This window comes from Siphateles boraxobius, unplaced genomic scaffold (assembly GCF_051911475.1).
Source record: "Siphateles boraxobius isolate OS27281-9 unplaced genomic scaffold, OSU_SipBor_1 24, whole genome shotgun sequence".
NCBI lineage: Eukaryota > Metazoa > Chordata > Actinopteri > Cypriniformes > Leuciscidae > Siphateles > Siphateles boraxobius.
In genome coordinates, this window is record NW_027508855.1 from 5,153,261 (window position 1) to 5,177,534 (window position 24,274).

The 24,274-nt window shown below is 40.4% G+C and overlaps 1 protein-coding gene across 1 annotated transcript; it reads right to left on the reverse strand.

The window, feature by feature from the left end:
* Window positions 1-13,088: 13,088 nt before the first annotated feature.
* sfrp1a (secreted frizzled-related protein 1a) lies at window positions 13,089-24,056 on the reverse strand. The gene is made up of 3 exons (XM_077240905.1): window positions 23,247-24,056; window positions 20,487-20,567; window positions 13,089-15,134 (listed from the first exon to the last, which is right to left on the reverse strand). The coding sequence occupies exons 1-3, from the start codon at window positions 23,758-23,760 to the stop codon at window positions 14,809-14,811; spliced, it is 921 nt and encodes a 306-aa protein (XP_077097020.1). The 5' UTR covers window positions 23,761-24,056; the 3' UTR covers window positions 13,089-14,808.
* Window positions 24,057-24,274: the final 218 nt, after the last annotated feature.

Genomic DNA, 24,274 nt, shown 5'->3' on the forward strand with positions numbered 1-24,274 from the left:
ATTAGGGCTGTCAAAATAACGCGTTAATTTCGATTAATTAATCTGAGAAGAAATAACGCGTTAAAAAAAATAACGCAGATTAATCCATTCCGTTTTGACCTTTGCGGAGCCGTTCTAGCATTCGTGTAAAAATGAGGGAGACAAGAACGCGCTGCTTGGATCATTGTTTGGAACATTTACTTATAACAAACAGAGTTCGTCAAACTCTAAAGTACCACATCAATGCAAAGCATCCAGGAGTGTGAGTGCGTGAGTCGGTGAGTGTGTCTGAGAGAAAGCGCGCTTGTGTGTGTGTGTGTGTGTTGTAACTTTTCACGCGCTCTCACGTCACACAACCATTTTCTCACGCACAGAAAAATTGCGCACCAAAGAGAGGACACGGAAACAGACAAGACAGAGCACGTTACTTATGATATTAAAAAAATCTCAGCTCTCAGATTCTGTTAATTTTATTACGAAAATCAAACAATACCGTTTTGGCGCTTGTAAATGTGACATGACAGATTCCTATAGCGGCACGTGAACCGATCATCTCTAGATAATAGTAAATAAACACGATTGACCAATGTTGAAAGATACAGTAGGGCAGTCTAAAACTTACCGAAATGTATATTCCTCGATCAATCAGTGTTTTTCAACCGCGAAAAGAGGTCAATAAAACAGCTGTAGAACAATTATGTCACATAACATTTAGCCATAAGTTTCCTCAGGAAAGCCGTTATCATTTATAGTTGGCTATAAAAAAAGAGCTATAGAGAGTATTTTTCAAAATGTATGCAGCCTACTACTATATTACGTATGTATTATATTTTTACTTATATCAAAGTTGTTATTTGTAACAAACACGCATTATATTTAATTTGAGCTATTTTTAACCTTAAATACTACCAGCTGATATGGCTCTCTGTATTTTTACAGCAATGGGTGAGATTTTTTTTTTCTTGAGAAAAATGAATGCCTATCTTGTGTACCTAATATTTATCCAAATGAGTCAATATTGCATCAAATCACAATAATTAAATTAAATTGAAATCGTGAAATTTGTGTAAAGCAATAATAATAAAAACGTAGCTTACCAGAAATTGTACCATGTAAACATTGTAAAATTGTGTATGCGATTAATTTAGATTAATTAATTACAGAGTATGTAATTAATTAGATTACATTTTTTAATCGATTGACAGCCCTAATATATATATATATATATATATATATATATATATATATATATATATATATATGTTTCAGCACGCTGAGGCAGCTTTTGTGGACAGCTTGTGTTCTCATTACGGGAATATGACTGTCGTGATGTTGAGATCGAGACTCGCCTTCATCCGCGAAGCGTGAGTCCGCATTACCATGCCCCATCCCCGGGTGCCATGTGGGATGGGTGATCGGAGGATAGTGATGGATGCCCCGCCCGGTAACCATTCCCTGTGGGCTCCTCACTCCTCCATCACACCACAGCCGATGGAATTCCTATTGAGCATGCTGGTCCCTCTATAATGGACCGATCAGCTGTTTCAACTGGGGTTCCCCCAGAGGATAAGATGTCGATAGCAGCATCGGAGGGAGAGATGGCCTCTGGAGATGACGACTCGGTGTGTTATCTCCCTCTGGGAGTGTAACATTGCCCGAGTCAGATCCAGAAATGTCAGCTATGCTGAAACGGGCCGCCGAGGCTGCCAGGATCAAGTGGAACTCCACCGTGTCCCGTTCAGTCTCGGTTGGAGGATTGGTATCTCGGGGCGGGCCGCGCTGGTTCTCAGCTCGCCGCCCCAGTGCTATTATTTTCCGATGTGCATGGAGAGCTTATCAGGTTGTGGACGGCACCTTTCTCTGCCAGAAACTGCCTGAATAGCTTTTCCCCCTCACTACCCTTGATGGAGGAGCGGTGAAGGGTTGCGAGGCTGTCCCTCCAGTGGAGCGGTCTGTCACGACACAGGTGCACCTCTGTCTGGCGGCCGCTGCCTTTTGGAGGGATCCTCGTTCCCCCCTAAGGTCTGTGGGTTCTCGTCCGTTCCAACGGGCAGAGTTTAAAAAGCTTATGGGCAAGCAGCCTCCACTTGCATGCCATGCCGGTGTTACAGGTCTATCAGGCCAGAGCACCCATGGACATGCACGAGGGTAGCCCAGACCGTGCGCTCATAGGTGAGCACCTCACTGCTCTGACATCGCTCTCCGGGGCACAAGTGTCATGGCATGCTCTATCGGTCTGGCGATGTCCACCTTCGTGGTCCAGGAGTGCCATCATTGGCTCAGCCTGGTTGATATGGCGGATGCGGACAAGGTTCGGTTCCTGGGCTCCCCAATTTCCCAGGTTGGGCTGGTCGGCGACGCGGAGAAGAACTGCATCCAACAGTTCTATGCCGCCCAAGCACAGACGGAGGCCATCCGGAACATCCTGCCTCGGCGGCCCGCTGCTGCCCCACCCCGCCGCCGGTGGCAGTTCCTCCACCTGCTTGTCACCGAGGGCGTTCCCCAGCTGCCGCTCCCGCTGGGCCTCCGCAGCAGCCTCCAGCCAGGCCTCAGCATGGAGCCAGCCGCAGTAGGTACGCCCAGCCTGCTCCAGGCGCTGCCAAGCCAGGTGGCAAGCGACAGCGAAAGCATTCCGGAGCAGGCCGCCCAGGGATGGATGAGGATGCTCTTGGAGTTAGTCTCTGATCCACACCCTCCCCCCGGGTGAGGGCCGGGTGGAGTCTTTGTTTGTGTGTGTGTCTGTTCCGCCACTGGCTCCCAAAAGAAGCGGAGCAAGCGGTACCCACACTTCAAAGAAAGAGCAAATTCATCTGTTCCTGGGTCCCAAGAGGGCCAGTCTGGCGGTGTGTGACCCTGTATAGCCTTACACCACTCAGCCCCCCTTGGTCGCCAGCCGGCAGCTTGGTGCGTTCGAGGACCCGGTCATCCGCCTTCTCACACGCCCCCTGCCGCTAGTGGAGACAGGTAAGTGTTGCACTGCACACTAACACCACACTCTCCACTTTGCTGCCCCACATCAGGTTCGGCCATCCCGCTCAAGTCAGTGATGATCAGCACACTACGTGTTGAGCAGACATGCTGCTGAAAACTCAGTGATATTCATCACACCTAGTGTTGAGCAGTGCTCTTGACTTGTGCGCCCATATCTTGTCCTGCTGGCGAAGGACTTGATATAGCCGCTACCTCCAGCCGTTATGAAGGCCAGTTGGTCTAAACTCGTTCTTCATGCTACTATGTGGTGGGTCGTGACCATCTTTGGCCAAAATGGTCCACCTCGAATGCACCAAGCTGCCGGCTGGCGACCAAGGGGGGCTGAGGGGTGTAAGGCTATACAGGGTCACACACCGCCAGACTGGCCCTCTTGGGACCCAGGAACAGATGAATTTGCTCTTTCTTTGAAGTGTGGGTACCGCTTGCTCCGCTTCTTTTCCGCTTGCTGCAGCATCTGACCTGAATGACATGTGCATCAGATCTCGACCTTCCGCACCGCAGGCCATCCTGTGTGTTGCGTGTGAGGGTATGAAGAATCAGTACAGAGTCCTTCCATTCAAGTGCTCCATAGCCAGTTGGGTCTTCAGGTCAACTGGGAGAGAGCAATCTCGCCCACGGGTTGAGTATCTCTTTTTCAGTTTTGGAGGTGGACTCGATCCAACACGTCTCTCTAACGAGAGTGTGTTCAGCTGGTGTGTGAACTTTCAGAGGCTCCTGGGGCATATGGCAGATGCAGCCGCTAGCTTCCTCCATTTGAAGACCGCTTCAGCGCTAGCTTCATGATCGAGTCCCGAGGTGACTGTGGAAGAGCAGCACACCCTGTGTGACAACAGTTCACTCCGGCCTGCTGCCAAACCCTCACCGACTGAGGGGCCATGTACAAAGGGCGTGCTTTAACGGAGGCCTGGGCGACCTCCGACTGCACGGGCATCCATGCCTCGAGTTGTTGACATTGCGACCGTTGCGTAAGCTTCCCTCGCATGTTGCAACTCACCCGTCTCCTCCTCCTTGGCAGTCCAGCTGGGTCAAGACCGCTCTGGGGCCGCACAGTCATTCTGTTGCCTCTCCGGATTCGTCCCCTTGTCAGTTGCGTAGATTCTGTCCGAGCGGACAACCCTTGGACCGACACTGGCTCTCAGCTGCCCCCGGGGCCCCGCAGAGATGCGTTCCCCAGTGAGCCTCTAAAAAGTTATTATAATAATAATAATAATTATTATTATTATTATTATTATTATTATTATTAAAAAGTTATTATGCGATTCATTGCTAAAAACAGTGAAGTTCATCGCACTCAGGTGTTGAGCAGAAATGCTCCTGAAGCTCAGTGATTTCATCACACTCAAATGTTGAGCAGGAATGCTCCTGTAGCTCAGTGATCTTCACACGTAGTGTTGAGTAGTGCTCCTGTCTTTTTTGCCCCTGTCACTTGCACCTATTGGGCCAGGTCAGGAGGGAGCAGGTCTTGATAGTTGCCCCTTATTGGCCCAACCAGACTTAACTCCCCTCGACAGCCTTCCTGACTTCCCCTGAACACATTTTCAGGGACGGGGCACGATGGCACCCCCGTTCTGACCCCTGGAGATTTCGGGCAGGTCCTACACTGGACGCGGAGGTTCAGTTGACTATCGCAGGGGGCCTTATCTCTGGTGCAGCTGCACTGCAGAGATCGCCCCTGAGACACTGCAGGCAGTGAGTTAAAAATTATGTTTATAACAGTTCTCCTGCTCGCATGGTCTCTACTAGAGGGTAGGGACTTGCTCGCTTTCGGTCAACGAGTTGTGCCTGGAATTCCGGCCCCGGCCTGGATTGTGCCCAAGGTTCCTACCTCTCCCGTAAAGGGACCAGGTGGTGAGCCTGCAAGTGCTGCCCCGGAGGAGGCAGACCAAGCCCTGGCTTCTCTGTCCGTCCGATTCATAGCGGATAGACGTGTACAGAACGCAAGCCTTAGGTCCTCAGACCAGCTCTATATCAGCAAAGAGGGAAGGCTGTTTCCAAGCGAGGTTGGCCCACTGAATGGTGGCTGCCTTCATCTTGGTGAAAATTCCGAGATGTAAAGTGGAAAATTCCACTTAGGTGGTGAGCTCCTCTAAATGAGTGTCTGCTCCCTCCTAGGTGTTGACAAGGTGCTTCGCTGACAGATATTATAGAGTTGGGGGCTGGGCGACACCCTTACATGAACCGCTGCTTACCGTGGGCTCCCTTCTGGCACCCTTCTCATGAAGCCAGTATCACTGTGAGCCCGGTTCAAATGTCAACTTGTTGCGCCATTCCCCTCCTATGAACTGGATACGTGCGCCATTTCTACTCCAGTGAGTTCCTCTTTCCGAACCCTGTTGAGTTCCTCCGCAACCCTTCGACATCGGACGTGGCGGTACGTCTGGTGTTAGACCTAACACTCGTAAGCAGTGTGGAACTTGTGTTAGGCTGGGTCCATATGTTGCGATCCCTACGGTGATCCCATATGTGTATTCTTCCACGGTACAGCTCCCTACGGTGTCTTCCCTCGGCAGAGCATCTGCCATCACTGTCAGCTGAGTCTCCCCCTTCTTAGGCTGGAGCCTCCCCAGTGACTTCCATATGTTGTACTGCCCGGTCTTTGCCCAGTTCATATGTGTATTCTCCAATTTACCCTTCGGGTAGGTTTGGCTTCCGCAGCATCCCTTCCTTCCATGTCAGGGACCGCTTTTCAAGTGGTCCTGTGGAACAGCAGGGACTTCTCTGGCCTAAGCCCTGCCCTTCCCCGCCTGAAAATGGCGGGGGCATCATAAGGCTTTTGTCTAGGCACTGGAAGGTGGCAGCTTTAGTGGCACTTTCAAAGGTTGGTCCCCATTCAGTCGACGTAAGACTACGTCTGACGTTCTCGACTGAAAGGGAACATCCTGGTTGCGTATACAACCCACCGTTCCCTGAAGGAGGGAACGGAGGACGTAGTCCCCTTACCACTACTGCTGGACCACCGCTGACTCTGGGTTACACTCGGCTCCTCAGCGAAAAAGCTACTAGTGCGTGCATCCACTTCCGTATTTATACCCACGCCGCAGGGGCGGAGTGTGTGATGCGAATCAAGCACGACAATTCCATTGGCTCGTTCAATAGTACTCGAAGAACATTGGCTCTCTGACGCAATCCCCATTCAGTAGACATAAGACTACTTCCTCTATTCCCTCCTTCAGGGAATGATGGGTTGCATACGCAACCAGGACGTTACATTTTATAGCAGTTACACTTCATATCAGCAAAACAGTATTTTCAACATTTAAAGGGATAGTTCACCCAAAAATGAAAATTCTGTCATCATTTACTCTTCCTCAAGTTGTTTCAAACCTGTATGAATCGCTTTCATTTGCTGAACAAAAAATAAGATATTTTGAAGAATGTCAGGATTCAGGAACCAGTTGATGGACCCCATTGATTTCCAGGTTATTTTGTCCCATACTTTGGGAGTCAATGGTCCCCATCAAATGTTTAGATACCAATATTCTTCAGAATACTTTGTGTTCAGCAGAAGAAAGAAATTCAATTCCTACAGGTTTGGAAAAACTTGAAGGTGAGTAAATGATGACATAATTTTCATTTTTTGGTTGAACTATCCCTTTAAATTGCAGAAATGAAACTGAGCACCATTCAGTTATGAATATTTTTTCAGTTACAAAGATACAAAATCCTCTGACCAAAAAAAAAAAAAAGGAAAAAGAAAAGTTTTTCTAAAAGGATCATAATTTTTCACCAAAAAATAAAAATAACCTGAACATTACTATAGTGATTCTTGAGAATGTGCTGTATACTTTACAGGCACTACACACACAAACTAATGATGATTGAATGATGGAATGAGCAGTTTGTACATGTGCATTTATGGCTCTGTGTGTGCTGGAGTCCGAGTGGGTTAAGTGTGTTTACAATATGAATAAATGTGGGTGCTGTATATGCCTGGTATAAAACACATTCTAACCATGACTCACCTTCAAAAGCTCTACACTAAAATGAAAAATCGAGCCACAAGTGTGTTTCTGGTCAACGTTCTGCAGTCAGTTGTAAGTGGGAGCTGAGGGAGAATAATAAACAATAGTGGTCTGAGGTGCCTCAGGAATAAGCTCCCCTTGGCAGATCTGGGAGGCTCTTTATAAATTAGAAATGAGTCTTGTGGCCAGGTGCACCAACAATAGCTGCCTGAGCTGCTTAGCTGGCAAACCCTGTCCTCTCACATCCCCACCCCTACAATCTTTCAGTTCCCCGTCTCTCTCAGCACCCCGTCTTCTCAGAGTGTGAGGGGTCTGGAAAGCTTTGCACATTTCTGTTCATCTTAGTCTCGTTAGGAGACACCTTGAGGCCAGAAGAAAATTAGAGAGAACGGCGAGTATGTCTGTTATATTTAAACCACTATAAAGTTGCTTTTGTATGATAACGTTTTGTTCTTGTGAACCATAAATTATATGGCATATATGTAATGTACAATTACTGGACATTTCCCTGAGGCTGAAAGATTTAGTGCGACATGTTTCACTAAAACACTCAGCTAACCTGTACATTTATTTCTCTGCAGTAATGCTACCATTTTAATTTCCCTGGTCACTTAACACTTCATTACTCAATGTAATGTGTATGGCTAATTTCAAGAAAGTTCAACCCTTAACCTTCATTTGGTTCGTCTGTTTTTTGGAAGGCTTAAAGGCGAGCATTTCATGCTGTAAATTACTTTTACATTCATGTTCCCTTTAGGGTCTTGCTATACCCAAAGGAATCGAACAATATAGCAGCACAGAACACTGAACTTTAACTGAAACTCCTGCACTGAATACATTTCTTTTTTTCTTTTCTTTTTTTCTCTCGTTCTATTGCAAACTCTACGTCAGTACACGGGAACCTGTTAAATAAAACCCTAGGTTTGCCAAATTGCGTCCTTTTTTCCAGCAATGGAAGAGACTAGAGGCTTTCATGACAGCTGTAACAAATAATGGAACAATATTAAAATAGATATTTTTCCACAAACTATTAGGTTTAAGTTGATTTTATAAATTAGGTATGTAATTTTTAAGTATCAATGCACTTTGCATGAGGATTTGAATGTTAGATTGTAAGATTGAGATGTTTACTTATTTCATTTTATGCTCTTGGGTTTCTTATATTATTAGTAGGTGACCTACAAGGAAAAGTAAAGAGTGATGTGATGTTTAATCTGTTTTTGAAAGCTAGACCACTAAGCTGCATTTTTAATTCAAAGTTATGTATAAACATCAGCAACAAATCACGGATCTTTCATTCCTATCAAGCAATAAAAAAAGTTTAACATAAAAGTGATTGATTCAAATATGTTTCACTTGCCTATATTTGTGATGAATGGCAATGTTGCAAATATTTTAGTGAGTTGCATTAATATTTAACAATTAAAATGTCCTTATATTCAGTTGCCGTGGGTTGTTTGCTTTTGCCTCACCACAAAACTATTATTGCTAATCTGTTCCTAGGTTCCAGCCACCAAAGATTGTCTACATAATTTGATTTAACAAATATGTCAAAGTGTTGTCCTAAAAGTTTATATGATATACTCAGGGGAAAACGTTTTTTTCCCTCTCCAGTCAGGTCAGCTGTACCAAGGCATGAGCATAATCTTAACATCTAGAACTACAGGAATTCAGCCAGGTCAGATGAGTGTGTCCACTCATCAAATATCAGACTTGCTGGAAAGACCAGACCTCCCACGTTGCGCCAGAGCGCTATGTTAGATCTGTCTTGGCCACTGCATGAAGATAAGTAGCACTTACAGTTTATATTACGCCTTAAAAAATTACAAAGGCTGTTTTTCCCAGCTTTATCAGCATTTATTTAATCAAGAGGTTGCTTGTTATCTATTCCTGGACATTATGAAGCAAATTCCTATGCAAGTAAGAGAGGAGTCAGAGACAAAACGGGCTAGAGGTGACTGAGAGATGCAAAGCACCTTAGCATACTTTGATGCAAGCATTTTACAGAGTAATCATAACGTAAAATGTGTAAGGAATCTAAACGAGCATCATCAGACTATCTCATGAAAATTCCTTTTAAGTATCATTTTGGTTTTGTAAATAGATGCAATTCAAGAAGAGGTGTAGGAAGGAACAACCTGAAATGTTTTTTTTTCTTTCTTACATTTTCGTTTTTTTGTTTTAAATTCCACCAGCTGCTCTTCAAAATACAACACAGTTTTAAACGTCTTTAAAAAAATTAAATTCATATGGGACACAATTTGAAAGCACAAAAACTGGACAGGTTTAAGAAACAGTCAATCAAGCATCATGTGCGAATTAAAAAGCTAATTTTCGTATTAAACTGGCCAGTAGCTGTGTTGAGACATCACTGATCATTCTGTGTTTCTGAGAAACAAGTGATAATGAGGTCTGAGATTAACATCACAGTTGAAAAAAGCTTCTGTTTCGCCTTTAAACCTTTCCTTAGGGGGGGTATTCCAGAAAGAAAGGTTATCTTACCGTCACATATACCCTGAACTCTCGGTCGATTAACCCAAAACCTTGCTGAGGTATTGAGGTTCCACAACCGCGGTCTAGAGTAGGGCCTAAGCTCAGTCAACCTAGAGTATCTATATATGAATGTGTGTTGTATTTGTATAAATGTAATCTGAATGTACTACATTCACCATGCTGCATATACGTGACCTATCAGCGTCAATTGAGTCACGTTACCGCCATTCACAAATCCTCTCCCGTGGCCTCGTGGGAGTGTCCAACGTTTGCACACTTTAGAATCTCGTTGGAAGAAGTAGTTCCGGTTACTTTTTGCCTACTCTTTTGTCACATACTGTTTTTCGCCTACTATGTACAGTAGTAGGGATGTATGCGATTTCGGATGCAGCCTATTGCTCCGCCCCAATTCGCCTACTTATACTTTGCCCTAAAAGTGTGTACTGTTTTTGTGAAGAAAACGTACATACTTTTGAGTGTGTAGCAGTAGAGTATGCAAGCTTTGGGACATACTACTTTGTCATACTTGCGTCTTTACGGACTCACTGTTGCTTAGTAACGTGCATCCTGTCACTGTTTAAACTGCCCTGTAAATCATCTTGTCAGTTAAAATTCTCCACAAATTTAAATTTAATTTCCCATGAAATGTTGTAGCACGTTGATCTGTCAGTTGTGAGTCTTTCAATATAATATAATGTGGATAACATTGAATAAATCAATTTTGTCAGGTTAGATACCCCTTTATCTAAACCTCTCTACTTAACCGTCAGACTCGCACATCCACCATGTTTGTTTAAACACTTTTTATAGTTCTAATCGAATCCTCGTCCAACAAGCAGTGGGTTGTGGGCAGTATTAAATGTTAGAATACTATTTAGGACGGATAGTATGCGAATTGGGACCCACCATATGTGTTTGGCCATACTTATTTTCTTCTTCTTTAGTTTAATGTCAATTTACATTCTTAGGCCGTGTGTCCACCAAAGCGTTTTTAGCCAGCTGAAAAACGCTGGACGCTCTGCTGAAAACGCTGGACGCTCTGCTGAAAACGCCTAGCTGTGGGCGCTTGAGAGCGTTTTGGCAGCGCAGCGTTTTTTCAGTTGAGACGCTTCGTTGCTATGATACAGAATAACTGCAGCACAGTTTACTTGTAACTGATTTTGCAGATAATTTTGTTTCATACTAAAAACTAATTTTTCATACATTTTGTTCGGTTAACTCTGCTGGTTGATGTCCTTGTACAGAAAGAATGTTGTGACAGTTGGTCGGTGTGGTATTTGTCCCCCCCCTCCTCCACTCTGATTGGACGGCTGTGTAAAAAGTGACAGTGATGAGCGCTGCGTTTTACCCAAAGTTGAACATTTTTCAACTCTCGGCGACCAGTAAAAAACGGCGAACGCTTAGCGCTTGAGCGTTAAATACACGCTCATCTCCTCGTAAACGCGGTGCTCCCATTGAAAACAATTAGAATTTTACGCCAGGAGCGTGAAAATATGATTTGGTGGACACACGGCCTTAGTGCATATCGCCACTTAGTGGGCGATTTTGTAATATTTTTTTAATCTTATCTTTTAATCATTTTTTTTATTACTCTGAAAAAGAATTATATTGTTTGTGTGATGCTAAATATATAAATTAAAAAGAAGAGATGGGTTGACCTAAAAAACTGTCTGAGCTTTCAAAGATAATATTGCTGTAAGTTTTGTTTGAAGTTTAGCCATTTACTTCCACAATTGTTGTGAGATGTAGAACAAATGCATGTTTTTGTAGAAATACATTATACAGAAAATGTTATTCTTATTTTCATATTTAAAAACTAATACTCAAATTCATCTATGATGTGTGAGAAGAGAATAAAATAAGATAAATAAATTGTAAAATAACATTGCTTTATGTTATGTTAATATACTGTATAACTATATAATTATACTGTGAAATATGTTATGCTCACTGGAGCCTCATCATGCTCTGTATACCTCTGAAACAAACTAACCCTTGAACAGAACCTCTGAGCCTGCTCCGGGGCAGATTATGTTCAGAGACTGAGTTGCTACTTACCCTGAAAGTTACCTTCATTTTTGGAACTGAAAGTCGAGGTTATCCGTTTACTCTGAGTAAACTTACCCGGGTGTGTAACATGACATTCTTTCTGGAATACCACCTGGTATGAATCTCAGATGTGTGTCTGACACTATGAATATTAATCATGTAGTTTGCACTTGTCCAAAATGATTTGCTGAAATCAAAACACTGATGGTGAAAGATGAGAACTAGCCAATGGGATTACTTGCGCATTAGTCTCGCCCCATCGCCCAGAGTATAATAAATAAGCATTGTTGCAAGAACTCGAAAAAATGGCAGAAATTAACCTGGAATGTACCACTTATAATGGATGTAACTGATGTGTATTCAAATTTATGGTGTCAAGCTTTTTGTATGCCAAAATGACTTATCTGATCTACAACAAGTTCAGTCAGTCATTGACAGAACATACTACTAAGAATTTAGATGAGAATGACTCTTAATTACTCAGCCTGTTATGTGGATTGTGCTTCTAATTTATTTACCCAAACTTTTCTCTTGATCAAAATGATGTTTATCCATATTTTCATAGCTTTCATTATTATTCAAACTCATCTCACTGATGTTTTACTATCGTAAACTCCAATAAACCCCACTGAAAGTATGCAAACTCTGATTAAAAGCAGAAGGTGTTGTCTGACCTTTGGAAAGAGAGAGAGAGTTTTAATCATAGATTGTTTCCTAATAAGGCCAAGTTGCATCCTGACTCTTTCCAGGCTTTTGAAGACAGCTGCTTTGACTATGACAGGGATGAAACCACATCTGAAATACATTTAGCAATACTAGGTCATTTTCTAAAACCATATGTCCAAAGATTGGTTTTGGTATTATTCCTGCATTTTTCATTCTTTTATGTTTTTTTCTATTGAGATGCAAGCCAAAGTAATTATGTTTGTATTCATTACCGGTGTTAACAGGAACTCTGCATTTATTGGCATTTTAACAATAGTTCTGTGTTTGAACATCACACCAATCAATCTTTTTTCACTGATTTATTGAACATGTTAATTGATTGGTTGATGTGGTTTATTGTTACCTGAAAAGATGAGTCATTGTGCCATAATGCTGTTTTATGAAAGGCAAGAGTGCCAAGCTAGACCACAAACAAGGACTATTCAAATGTAATTTTCAGAGCACACAAATGTTGAAAGGTGAAGAACCATTTCCAGCCTTAAAACTTATCACATTTGTCATTATTAAAACCGCTCTGTCAGCAACGACCGTGCAATATATTTTGCACTGTATAGTTGGTATGGATATGCCATCAACCAAGACCAACTCTGTGAAATCAGTTTGACAGCTGGAACATAAGAGATTTGTAAGAGGTAGCATTTCATACCATAACCAAATTGAATACGAAAAGCATGCCTATGGTTGGGATTCTTCTCAAAACACAGACTGAGCATAAAAACAACAACTGAGCATAAAAAACAATAATTAGCAGTATCTGGAAGTCATATCTGAGGATGCAGACAGTTTGATTAACTCTGACAGTCTTGTACTCATCCATTCAATCAATTCCAGAGTTGGCTTGTTTTTTTTTTTACGTAGAGCATGGCCCATAAATCATCTGAAACATGGCAGTGGAATTGCAGTTTATTGAACTTTTGCTCATTGTTGATATAAGACTGTTGCAACATTCCAGACAGGATTAACATGCTTAAAAAAACATGCGACTTCAGACGGTAAGAATGAATACTGTTATAAAGTATATTGAAGTAAAATTACTTTGTGAATAATTTATCTTGGCCAGCATTCACATACTCTTTTCTCTGTAATTATGTACCAGTGTGTGTGTCTGGCCTGAACTTTTCAGCTGCTACCTGTCATGGCATAACTCGCATTATCAAAAATCCCTCATAAATCATAGTGCACCAAATTCACAGATATACTAATATCAACTAAGCAAAGTCAACCAGCAAATAATCTTAATGTTCCCAATGTGCTACCTGAAAGTGTTTTGTAATGGTGTGACCATACTGGTCAGGATGCTCTATACATATTAACCACAGAAAATCGCTGTAAATGGAACAATGACTACGACGACATAAATAAATGTTTAAGAAACATTTTCTGCCTAAAACTACTATTTTAACAAATACTGAAAATAACATGGTGTGCAGAAGACATCAACATTTTTATAGTGTTTATTTTATATTTGTGCAAGAATTTTATATACAAAATGATTGCCAACATAAAAAATGGGAACTGAGGAACATTAAAACTAAGAGTTCTACGCCACAGCAAGATCATTTTAAGGAAAAAAATAAGAGATGTTTTACGTAATGCACACTATGCATTCTTAAATGATTAGCTTAGACAAAGCTTTTGGCTAAAATGTCAAGAGTTTGCAATTATTAAAACCTCCTTTGCAAACAGCGCTATAATAACAGTAGCGAGTTGTGGGATTACATGGAAAAAAAATTATTGTATCAATGAACATTTTTAGCAGTATTGTTGATATAATGCTATATGCTGTTGAGTACTGTTCTTTTATAATAATTTTACTAGTCAGAAAACATAGTTTGTTCTACAGCAGATAAAGTATAGGCTTATGTATACAGTATTCTACCATCAAACAGAATCCATTATCATCCCAATCATATGGGACTGGGCAATGTAATTCATCATATACATGGATTGAGCGGTGCAATAAATGTTATGCATATATATCTTGTCAATACTTACAGAAAGCAGACCTCTTATTGTTCACTAGTGTCAACAGATAATTGCTAATCAAGTTTGATGGCTGATAGCTTGATGGTCACAGTACAGGTCACAGAAAAGTATGTAACCAATGAACACTGCAAAATAATATATATTTTTTAAATTTACGGTAATTCTAGCAACTAGTAATAGACTCAATATGCTTAAAGAAATGGCTTATTTGGTATGTACCTTCACAGTGTGTATTAAATTGTACCAATACATTTTTAACTATGGGTTGGAAATCTGTCATGTTGTAGTTTTTTTTTTGTTAGAAAAGAAAGGTCAACAATCAATTCCAGGTGAATTCTGATAATTTCACAAGATATTATTAACAGTTACATATTTGGATATATACAAAAGTGATCAGTTGGTTGTGGTCGAGAGTTTGTCTACTGTTTCATTCATTATCTTTTCAGTCTTAAAAAGCACAGATCCAAGACAAAACACCTCAAGTGTTTAATCTACAAAATACAAGAGAAATATATATATATATATATATGTATATATAGTATATAAACAATGAAAAATAAAACAATATTGTGGGTTGCCTGGATGTGCAAGTTCATAAAGTAAGTGGGAGCTCTGAGAGTGTTTATTTGAAGACATTCTCATAAGCAGGGCACTTGTGGCTTTTGAGTTTTTTCATGGTCTTTTTGAACTCTTTGCTGGATTTGTCCCACTTGTGAATACCGGTGAGAAGGTACTGTTTGTCCACCTTGCGTCCCATGATAAGATATGTGTTTCCGAGATTTTCTAGCTGCGTGCAGGGGCAGTCGGCTCCGTTCTTCAGGTACAGAGTGAGTTTCTTCAGGTCTTTCTTCTTTAAAGTGCCCAGCTTTAGGGTTTTTTTCCTCTTCTGCAGGATCACCTTGCGATCCATGTTCTCCCGTTTGACCTCCTTGATCTTAGTCTTTATGGCTGTGGATAAAGAGAAAAGAGAGAACTGCGATCAGCTTTCTGAAGATATCTTCTCCGGTGGGTGGAGAGGAGACCGAAGATTACATCATCTTGCCAGTAAATATTAGTATTCTGTATTTCTTCAAATAAGCCATTGTGTTCATTATAATGACATGGAGATTTTGAGAGCTGCCAGGAAAAGCCCCCACAGTGTTTTTTAAACACTGCTCCCACCTACTGCATCTGTTGTGGTCTATGATATTCCAAAGCTTCATTCAAACTTATGTTGTGTCCTGGACTGTGCAGCGCTCTCACATCTATACAAAGTCATCTAATTTCCTCAGGCCATGTGCTGGGTTCAAAGAGGCAAAAAAGGGTTTGGGTTGCAAGGGGTATCACTGGCAGTTCCCAAAGTCCAAAGCCATAAAAGAGAGATTATGCTGCCAAGTAATGCATGGGGCAAAAGAGAGATGAAGGAATGGAAGAAAAAATGTGAAGGTGTAATCAAGATCAGGCCTTTCTTCTCTGCCAATGGTCTTAGGGCAAAGCCATAATGATACTGGTCTCTCTGTCATGAACTCTGTCAAGTTCAAGAGAAAGCATCGATATCCATGCAAACCAAAACCGCTCTCATTGCTGTATTCTTTTCCCAGGGGGGCAAGAATGTCCCAAATTGCAGCTTCACTGCCCTCTGCCCCTCTAGATGTAACAGGATACTAGGTTTTGTTCTTTTGAATACCTCTCTTATAAGCTTAAGGCAATTAGTCAAAGGTCAAACATTTCCTAGATGGATATATTGGCTGTAGGTGAAATGGGTCCCATTCAACTGTTACTCCACTGAAGAAAACCATCAACATTTATCAAATGTCAAAAGTACACATGCACCAGTAACTAAAATTCTGCTTGATACCTTAAGAACTATTTTCCTGTTATGGCTGATAACCAATAAATGCCTGATATTAAAATTCCATACCATTTTACCTACAATTTATATAATATATAGCAAAAATAAACTAAAAACTAAAATCAATCGTTTTAAATAAATGCTAGGAGTGAATTTAGCATCATTATAATGTACAGTATGAAAATGGATATTCATTCAACTTAAATATTTGCTAAATAATACATCTAACTGCTAAATTATTCGTTTTTAGAGACTAAGTGATTAATAAAGTAATTTAAATATAAAATGGGGGGAATTAGCAATTTAAATGATCAAGTAAATATCCAATATTAACTGATACAGATAAAAAAACTAATATTGGCCAATAAAATGATTTTTTTTTAAAACTCTAATTGTGGTAGATAACAGATGTGGTACCAATATATGTGTAACCCTAAAAGTAACAGACAACCAATGGTAAAAAAACAAAAAAAACAATGCAAAGATTTCATTTAAAATGTATGTACCTTGCCGTGTTTAATTGTAAAATCAGACTCTTATGAATTTTACTAGGGCAAACTCAGTCATGACCCCTATGTTGACCCCTATCTTATGCCACATTCTCAGATTTATCTTAATCTGTCTGATCTGTTAGTAAACTCTCTTCAACCTGTTAAACTTTTCATTTCCTTAACCTTCCTATGCACGAGTCAACTCCACGGTGGTCCTGCCAGAGAGTCAAACTTCAATGGCTGTTCTTCCTTCACACCGCCTTGCAGGTGATTTGTTTTTTCGTTCTGGGTTAACGATGGAGAAACATGCAGAGCGTAACATCTTATCACCTTCAGCGGTCTAACATCAGAGACTCACAAGTGAACTTCAGGCCACCTTCAGAAGAATTTGGTCCAATTAGCAGGCCGATTCTAAAGACCCGTGGAAATGAGCAGACATCTATATTGAGATTTACTGCTAAATATGCTTTACAACCTGATCAGTCTCCACTGGCTGTCAATGAGCAGACCACAATGAAACTAAATCCTCCCCATATCCTGTTGAACCTTGACTTACATATATTCTCTGCAGCCTGAAGTGCCAAAATATAATACGTGATCATTGCCAAGGAAAGTTAAAGTCCCCATCGAGACCCCTTTTAAGTCAGAAGAGTAGCTCTTAACACTTTAAGACATGCTGTAATTCAAAAAGCTACATGATGAAATGTGTTCTATTCTGCAACCCATAACCTCACATCTCACACCTTCTCACTTCTAATGAATCTTGCAGAAATAAGCCAGAGTATTCTCAGTATTATAAGTGCACATGGAAGGGATTACAGTTTGATCTGAAGTCTATAGAAGGGCTTAGTGTTTGATGAAATAAAATAAAAATGGTCTGAAGGTTAAAGCATTATCAAGTCAGGCTAGAAAGAGTGTTGCCTACCTCCCACAACCACTTTATCTTAGCTTAAATCCCACTTTAACCCCATGGTGAACTTATTTTCCACATTGTGTTTGTGAAAGTAATCCTTATAAAATGCAAGGACATGGGTACAGTCGAATACCTTCAGATGTGGCTTTACAGCTAATATATGTAATGCCACGCTTTTATGAACAATAACAATGGGAAAGCTATAATAGGGTTAGTCTCTCTTGTTCACTGTAATCCAGTGTCTCGAAAAGGGCACGCCACAAAAAGTGCCACATAAATCAAGCCATGTGAGGTGCCTTTCTAATCTCCCTCAAATTGATAAGACAATACTAGTTGAATAGCACACCACTAGACTTCACAGATCTACAACAGCAGAACTAGTTTACTGAACCATGTGAAGATAATAAGCAAATATTGTGCTCAAAGTCTCCACATACAGATGCTGCATCTATATCGCATACCACAAAAACATCAAGCAGGCATAATAAAGTTAACATTTCCGAGCACATGCGGTAGATCATATTCTAAACACAAACCCAAGCAGATAATGTTTCAGTCTCAGATGGTCCAAATAAGTACTTCATGCTTGAAAGCTTTGGTAAATATTTGATAAATAAGATATAAACAAAGAAAGCATATCTCAGAAATCGTGCGGTCACAATCAGTGTTCTTTCCAAAATGAAATTAATCATTTTGATAAAAAACAGTGAAAGTATTCACATTTCTTCTGTGATAAATATTACTTAAAAAAAACATTTAACCTTTGTCCCTGATCTTTGACCTCGCTTCCTCTGTCATTTTGGAGACATGTCCGCAGCCAGATGTAACGATGCCGTAAACTCAGTAGGGAGAATTTGGGCTGAAACAATTCACAAACATGACACCTGTGGCTCGGGGCGAGCTCCAGTTAAAATAGTGCTACAACATACAGTTTTACTACAGGAAAGCTGCATGCATCACTGACCACAGGATAGACAGCCAACTAAAGTGCGCTAATGCTGTACTGTTTTGTTGGACAGGAAAGATAGACGAGCAAAGCCGGCATGGCAATACAACTCTATCCATACTTTGTCTTCTGTTTCCATATTCTTCAAATATATTCAAAATCTGAATGGAACTTAATGCTTGATAGGAGTATCCAGGGCCATTTGAAATGTCTAATAAGACAACAATATGTATTTAGGCTGAGCGGAGAAACTATTCCTTGCGTTTACGTTAATGTAATACTTCACAGCGTGAACCCTGTCTTCCTTCACTGTCAGTCTGTTTCAATTTCCTGGATTAGAAATTTAGCATGAGGTCACAGAGAGAGTGCCAGTGGTGTTGGTATACATAAAGCTGACCCGAGAAAGACGGCAGCTTTCCAGAGATAGCTTACCTATTTCAAACACAAATGAAACTTTATGGTTTTGTCAGAGGCTAACCAAAACCAGCTTTTGTTTTCCTCTTCAGAGGAAAGCAGGAAGTCACTCTCACACTGCTCTCCTTTTGTTGAGGTTAACTCCTGCTGTGATTGGCCTTAATGGCTGCAGTTATAGGCTCATTTAACAGTCATTGTTGTTAACCATCCTCAAATATAAATGCTCAGTCACACTGAAAATCTAATAATTAAACCCGCTTTTCATAAAAGTAAATAATACAGACCACCAATGTATCAATGTCCTACTATACACTACAATTAAAATATTTTTTTTAGGTCTCTTATGCTCACCAAGGCTGAATTTATTTGATCAGAAATACAGTGGAAACAGTAGTATCTTGAAATATTATTACAATTTAAAATAACTGCTTTCTATTTTTATAATTTGAAAAAGTAATATATGTATACAATGGCAACGCATAATTTTCTGCACCCATCCAGTCATCAGTGTCACATGATCCTTCAGAAATCATTCTAATATGCTGTTTTGCTGCTCAAGAAACATTTTATTATCACTATCAATGTGGAAGTGATACAGTGACACATTTCTTTCTGAATTTTTTGATGAACATAAAGTAAAAAAAAACAGAATTGATTTGAAATCAAAATCTTTTGTAATATTATAAATAAATGTCTTTTGATCAATGTAATGCATCATTGCTGACTAAAATTATTAATTTCTTTAAAAAACTCTACTGACCCTATGAAACTATAGAGAGAGAAGGAATCTGCTGGAGGGTATAATGGGTACTCTGATTTACCCCCAATGACCAAAGAGTAAACTCAGACTTTGTCAGATTCTGCACAGAGGTCAACCCCTGGGCTGTTGTCACATCCAGACAGAAGAGCAAACATCCCAATTTAGAGCTGTTAGTAACAGCCAAATAAAGACTTTAGGGCCTCTGCGAATTACCTCAATTCATTAGCTAAACAGTTGTGGCCTCTCAAAGGGTAATCCAAACCATGACATAGATTTACAAGGGTTAAAACATTCTGCTGCTGCTGTTTTAAGTGTTTAAAACCATTGCATTGTTCTATTAAAAGTGGTTTTGGCAGTCAATACGACCAAATATGTGCAAAATAACAAAATCTTGATCCAGTGATTCTAAAAGTGCTTGAATCTGTCCCAAAAGCAGTGTTAATGGCCATGAAATAAAATATCATTCTGGCACTCAACATTTATGGCTAAAGAAAGTTATGACTCAAAATGATGACTTAATACTGGTGAAAGGTGGTCCTCATCTTCAAACTAAACTTAACTGAAAGATTCAATATATCAATAAGCAAGTCATTATAAAAAAATGCATTGCTATGGTTTCCACTCCTGAAAGAAAAAAGCTTTCCCTCATTATTCTATCATAAGACATTAAAAACTAAATTTAAGATGAGCAAAACATCTTTATGGGCCTGCTGGGGAAGTTGAAGGAATAGGTGAGTAGTTCTGGTTCAGGACTGTGTGGTTTTGGCTGTTCTTTCAAACTAATATATATCAGTCTTGGCTGTCTTTCATGCCTGCTCCATTTCAAGAATACAGACGATGAGAGGGGAAGATGGGCTGCAGTCTTGGCAAGTTCAGTGTGTGAGTGCAACATAGCATGAATGTGTGTGTGTTTAATGTGGTTGTTTAATGTATTGGTGTTCTTACCAAATTCACTGGCGCACATGTGCTCCAGAATCACATCCGTTTTCATTTCATTGTCACAAGGAGGACAAACTGGAGAGGATCCTAAAACAGAGGACATGATGTCAGTAAAATATCAGAGAAATTTGCCATTAGTATCAAAAACCAGAGTAATTGTGACCAAATATTTTATTTTTTAATAGTTTTTTGTCCCCTTTGGTTGTCCCAAAGAAAAATGTGTGTGACTCTCTGGCAAGTTTGCAATTTACTTTAAACAGTGGGGAACCAATCACAGTGCAAAAAGAAGACAATTCAAACTTCTTTAACTTTCTCTAATTATCTACCCGTCAGGCGAGCTATGGGAATTTCTTCCTGGGTTTCTTCTATTTTTTGAAAGGGCCTGAAATACATCCTGTGCTTTGAATTGTTAGTATACTTTTGTGTTTTGCTTTGCTATTCTCCTCTGATAGTACTAAACATTAAAGTAAAAACTTAAATAAATAAAAAAAGGTTGCCTGTCTCTTTCTTTGCCTGTCACGTGGTAATTTGAAGTAAACTAATATGATTGTGTTATTTACATTTGTATATAACTATTGTTACAAGTTACGCAGGTTGGAAAAATAAGTCATGGGACAACACCCCAATAACTGGGGCTGACTGTAATTAGAACAACTATTGTTCCATGAATGCCTCCCTAAAGTCATGGAAACAGGGAAATTAACCCTTGAATGAAAACTCTCTTAGTCCCTTTCTTAAAATCTATTCAAATTCAAGCAAATTATCATTAAAATGTATTTTTCAACAGGATAAAACTCCAGTCGGTCTTTAATTATGCTAGACTTTGATTTAATTTCTGTTAACTAGTTGTTGTTTTTTTTCATTTGAATCTATTTAACAGATTATTGTGGAAATTGCACTCAGGTGGAAAGAGTTTGTAAAGACAGCTGTTCGCAAGGAATTCCAGAGGTAAACATTTTTATGTCACAACTTTTCTGTGTAATGTTAATTATTACCCAATTACAAGCTGCCAGTGGATCAAATTGTGCCAAAACTAGTATTTTAAAACAATGCTGCATTTTTGGATTATGACATCAGCTCTAAACTTTAACTGTCCAGCGGAAGATAAAACAGTTCAAATTTCTTTTTGAGCTTTATATTCTCCACAGGCATTATTAGCATGGAATCACAAGAAAATAGTGGACAAATGGTTAGGCTTAACCCCTTGTAGAGAATAGGAAGTCCTTTCTTGTCTTTAACCCAACACTGCTTGAAGCTTAACAGTGGGTCGATATGTGAGGGAGGGTCTGATGTATCAGTGGCTTTGGGTTCATTTGAATGTGATGCTGACAGCATGTGATAACAGCTGACAGGATCTCTATGGGGTGTTTATGAATTGAACTTCTCTGGTATTCCAGCTTCCAAGCCACCATGCTAGTGTTCTCTCACTCCGTACTGTGCGTCACTAACAGCAGGCTAGGGCAGATGGCTGAAGTCACAGAAGTATCTACTCTCAGTGTGGTACATCGTTCTGGCACACAGTCTGTTCATACACCATGTTGTAACTTTGGAAATGGAAATTCCCTTGTAATTTATGAGCCATCTAAATAAGCTAGTTTGTACTTTCCCTTGTCTGAGACATACAACTATAGGGCTCAAGTGTTTCCATAGGGAAAGTTTGACTAGTGCCAGATGCCCTGACTTACCTGGTAAAATACTCCACATGACGACAAGAAGATATTCTGCAATACTATAACCAACATTTGCTTTAAATTACAGGGGAGGGTTTTAACAAGAATCTCTAATAGTGTGGAAATTTATTTATTTATTTTCTAACCACTGAAAATTAAAATTTTCTGCTTAAGTGCCACCAGTAAATAAAAGCAGCTGTTCAAATTTCTCTGTGTGTCTGAACTGAGTACTATCCTCATGCATTAACATATGAAAAAAATGTGTTAACAAGCACAGCAGGGAAGCCTGGAAGAGGGTTTGCTTTAAAATAGCAGTACATTTACAGAAATAAAATGGTTACTCATATACAGTAATTCATTTTAAATCATGTTTGCTGCCTGCCTGCAGTGTCTTTTTTGCTAAGACAATTATCTATTCCAGTTGCGAAATAACACCAAATAAATAGATATGTAATGATCCGTTGTTGGAACACATCCCAGTGTTGTCCTGGAACTCAACTAACACCCTGAAATCAATTGCTACCAGCTGTTAAACAAGCGAAAACTTAAATATTCATCTTTCTAGCTTTACAAAAAGAGGCCACATCCCCTGTGCCTTCTACAGATTTTTTTTAATGACCATGTTACCAAGAAATGTTCCCAAAACTGAATCATTTGTCCAATCGGACACAAACATGAGGTATTAAGAGCCCAAGAGGCAACAAAAGGTGTGATAACTCTAGATGAAAACCCCCAAATGGACGCCAGTCCCTGAAATAACATTGCAACTGCTTTTAAGAAGTTCAGGTGTTACTTTTCACACACAGCAAAAGGTGAAAGGTGGTAAAGTGGGTAAAATAATACTAAATGTATATATTATACATTGAAACAGTCAGTATACCCTTACAGTACATGATAAAAAGTGCCATCGCTGAAATATACTGACCTAAAAAATAATAATAATATTTTTTTGTATGTCAAAATATGCATTCTAATATATTTACAAGACATGTGTTTGGTTAGCTACAAATTTATCTTCACGATTTAATGAAATTACACCTGATAAAAATGAATGAGGCCAAACTGAAAGTTTTCATTATTAGTCATCTGGACTTACCACTGGGATTGGAGGCATCTGTGGCATTGGGCGCACTGATGCACACATCATCTTCAGGAAACTTCTCGCAGATGAGCATCTCAGGCCAGGGAAACCCAAATGCTTCCATGATGGGGGTGCAGCCATCACGAACATTTTCGCAGAACCAGCGGCATGGGTAGATGGGCCTCTCCAGGCACACAGGGGCAAAAAGGGAGCAGAGGAATACCCGAGTGCCCGGGTGGCAGTTCTTGTGCACCAGGGGCACCCAGCTCCCCGCTTGCTGCTTGATCTCAGCCATAGTCTCATGCTCCAGCAAGTTGGGCAGCAGCATCTGGTTGTAGCCCACACCGTGACAGAGCCTCAGGTCATCTGGGATGTCCACACACTGGGGAGGCTTATCGTAGATGCGGCCACCATTGTACAACTCTGACTTCCAGGTATCGTACACATACTCAGATGTCTGGCCCAATGAGATTAGTGACACAAACAAGATGATGATCCGCCAAAGGAATAAAGATGCAAGGGACTTCATTGTGACTCCTGTTCAGGATCCCCCAGTCAATGCAGCCCCCAAAAGTGGTGAGCCTTGAGTGAAATAAAGTCCTCTTTGTCTAGAAAATGGGGAGGGAGAGCCAAATACCTCCAAATTTTATAAGACTCCGAAGTCAAAGTTTTGAAGTTGTTGAAACTCCACCTCTGAACTGAAGCCCCGTAGCTGTTGCTGACTCACACGACTGAGTTGCTTGAAATGCGCAGCGCTCGACACCAGGGGAGACTGACACAGCCTCGGCGACCAATAGGAAACTTTCCGCACCTTTTGCTCCTCGTGTGTCAATCAAAGTATTCAAAGACCCAATGAATGAGCCAATATCCCCGCCCGCGCGCGTTTCTCTCACTCTCCCTCTGTGGAAACAGATCCTTAATAACTTCATTTTGATAACATTATTCGAGGCATTGAAATGCATGAGGATTTACTCGCTTGAGACTTGTGATAACTACATTATTCTGAAAAGCCGGCAAGAGCCATTAGCCTACCTGCAGAGTAG

Bases quoted from the DNA above. Each gene is read 5' to 3' on its own strand.
- sfrp1a (XM_077240905.1), bottom strand. From the start codon at position 23,760: ATGAAGTCCCTTGCATCTTTATTCCTTTGGCGGATCATCATCTTGTTT. The intron at 20,568-23,246 runs GTAAGTCCAGAT...CCTCTGTTTTAG, and splicing joins AGATGCCTCCAATCCCAGTG to GATCCTCTCCAGTTTGTCCT. The intron at 15,135-20,486 runs GTAAGAACACCA...CTTTATCCACAG, and splicing joins CATGTGCGCCAGTGAATTTG to CCATAAAGACTAAGATCAAG.